General features: G+C 36.5%; 1 protein-coding gene across 2 annotated transcripts in view; it reads right to left on the reverse strand.

Moving 5' to 3' along the window:
- Positions 1-362: 362 nt before the first annotated feature.
- Positions 363-1,781, reverse strand: part of LOC122348054 (synaptotagmin-7-like) — a 24,429-nt gene continuing 23,010 nt past the window's right edge. Inside the window, exons 7-8 of one of the 2 annotated variants that reach the window (XR_006251259.1) lie at positions 831-1,003; positions 363-668 (exon numbers count right to left, since the gene is read on the reverse strand). Coding sequence is in view for 1 of the 2 variants with exons in the window: in XM_043243312.1 (XP_043099247.1) it covers positions 899-1,003 (105 nt within the window). In the remaining variant the exon portion in view is untranslated. Of the gene's footprint in view, positions 726-830; positions 1,004-1,781 lie in introns of both variants that reach the window. The other variant, XM_043243312.1, reaches the window with a different exon arrangement.

The raw sequence follows: 1,781 nt of genomic DNA on the forward strand, positions 1-1,781 counted from the left end.
ATACAGTAAAAGGGAGGGTCTAGATGAAATCTGAACACAAATGAATCATAAGGAATGCTTTTTTTAACGCAGGAGAAAACGATAATGCATCTGACCACTGCGATTGGATCACTGAAAACGCATCTTAATACCAAGTCGAAAAAAGAATCGAAGCAACAAAAAAAAAATGGCTAGAAATGTTTGCATTTATGTACTCGCGCAGATTCACTTTTTTGTCCCTATTTGTTGGAATGTTTTAAAATTGTTGAAACGTATTTCCCCTACGCACTTGAACTGATCCAGTCAATTAAAGTGAGTCAGAATTTCTACGTTTTTCCACGTCTCTTCTGCTTATTTTTTTTTTTTTTTTTTAAANGAACATACAGACGACGAAGAGTTCCAGCGAATTTCTACACTTGTTTCTGAGAAAAACATCAAGAGGTGACGAAGTCCAACACACAACGAGTTCATCCCTCCTTCAGCTAGGTATTGCACTGTGGTTGCGATCCTTCTGGATCTCTCCGGCAGCGAGGGAGGTGAGACACAAACATGGCGGTAGAAGGGTCCGTCTGGGAGATTGTTTTCGGCCGTTTCAGAGAACGGTCGACTTGTCGAACTTTTTATCTCAAGGAAGACGAGTCCGTTTAACCAATACGTTCTCTCCCGGTCTTCATGGCAGTGCTTAGCCTCTTTTTGGTGGGAAAAAAATAAAAGCAGTGAATAAAGGAAGGGTCTCCATAAACAAACTGCAGGGAAAAAGCGAGAAGGGAAGAGAAAAGGAAGAGAGAGAGAGAGAGAGAGAGAGAGAGAGGGAGAAAGAGAAAGAAAGATAGTTGGATGGCTTTTGGTACCCGTGTTTAAACGTGTGCATATCAACAGGGTTTTGAAGGTGTTGTTTTACTTTTGGTGGGCGGGTCCTTCAAGCTTTGAGAGCGTGCCATTGGGCAACGGCAGTGCGCGGGTGACTCATCATGTCTTTCCAGTGCTTCACCTCCGCTGGGCCGCTCTTCCACGAGAGATAGATCTAGAAATACGGCATGAAAAGAAAAAAGGTGGGAGAAAGGCGATAAGCGCTGCGCTTCCGCCGAGGTAAGTTACCAAGACGCAAAGCAATGTGTTTGTTGTACATTATAGAAGTTACTGTGTCGTAAGCAGGAGAAAATACATATTTAAGTCTTTAAAAAATGAGCTGGTTCATAAGAGGTCACGTTTTTTTTATGTGAAGAATAGTGAGGCAAACACATGTTATTATAACAACAGCTGTTTTTCAACTGGTCCGTGGTTGACATTTATAGGATTTAGTTTGATGTGGATATTTTATTGAAACAGATTCTATTCCTACATTCTATTTATTTCATTTTAATAGAAAAAAAATTGATTCAGCTACATGTATGTGCGTGCGCGTTTTAGATAAACAGATAAATATTATAGAAATCAGTAAATGGCTATTATTTTTCCTTTTTAACTTGTGTCTTTTAGTTAGACTTAAATATATTTCATAAATCAAGTCATTTCCATTAATTATATATATATTACTAAAAATATAACAGTATTTACTAAATTTACATATTTAATAAACAGCATTATTGACCAATATATAGATATGTATATACCTTAAATGTATATACTATTGGTAAGTCTGAAACAATAAGTTTGATGCATCTTCATGATCTCAATAGTTGTGCCTTATGCTTATGAAGGTTGCATTTATCTGATGAAAAATAACTAATATTTTGAAATTTACAACAAAAACTGTTTTCTATTGTCATTTTTTTACACATATATATATATACATATATATA

This window comes from Puntigrus tetrazona, chromosome 7, assembly GCF_018831695.1.
Source record: "Puntigrus tetrazona isolate hp1 chromosome 7, ASM1883169v1, whole genome shotgun sequence".
NCBI lineage: Eukaryota > Metazoa > Chordata > Actinopteri > Cypriniformes > Cyprinidae > Puntigrus > Puntigrus tetrazona.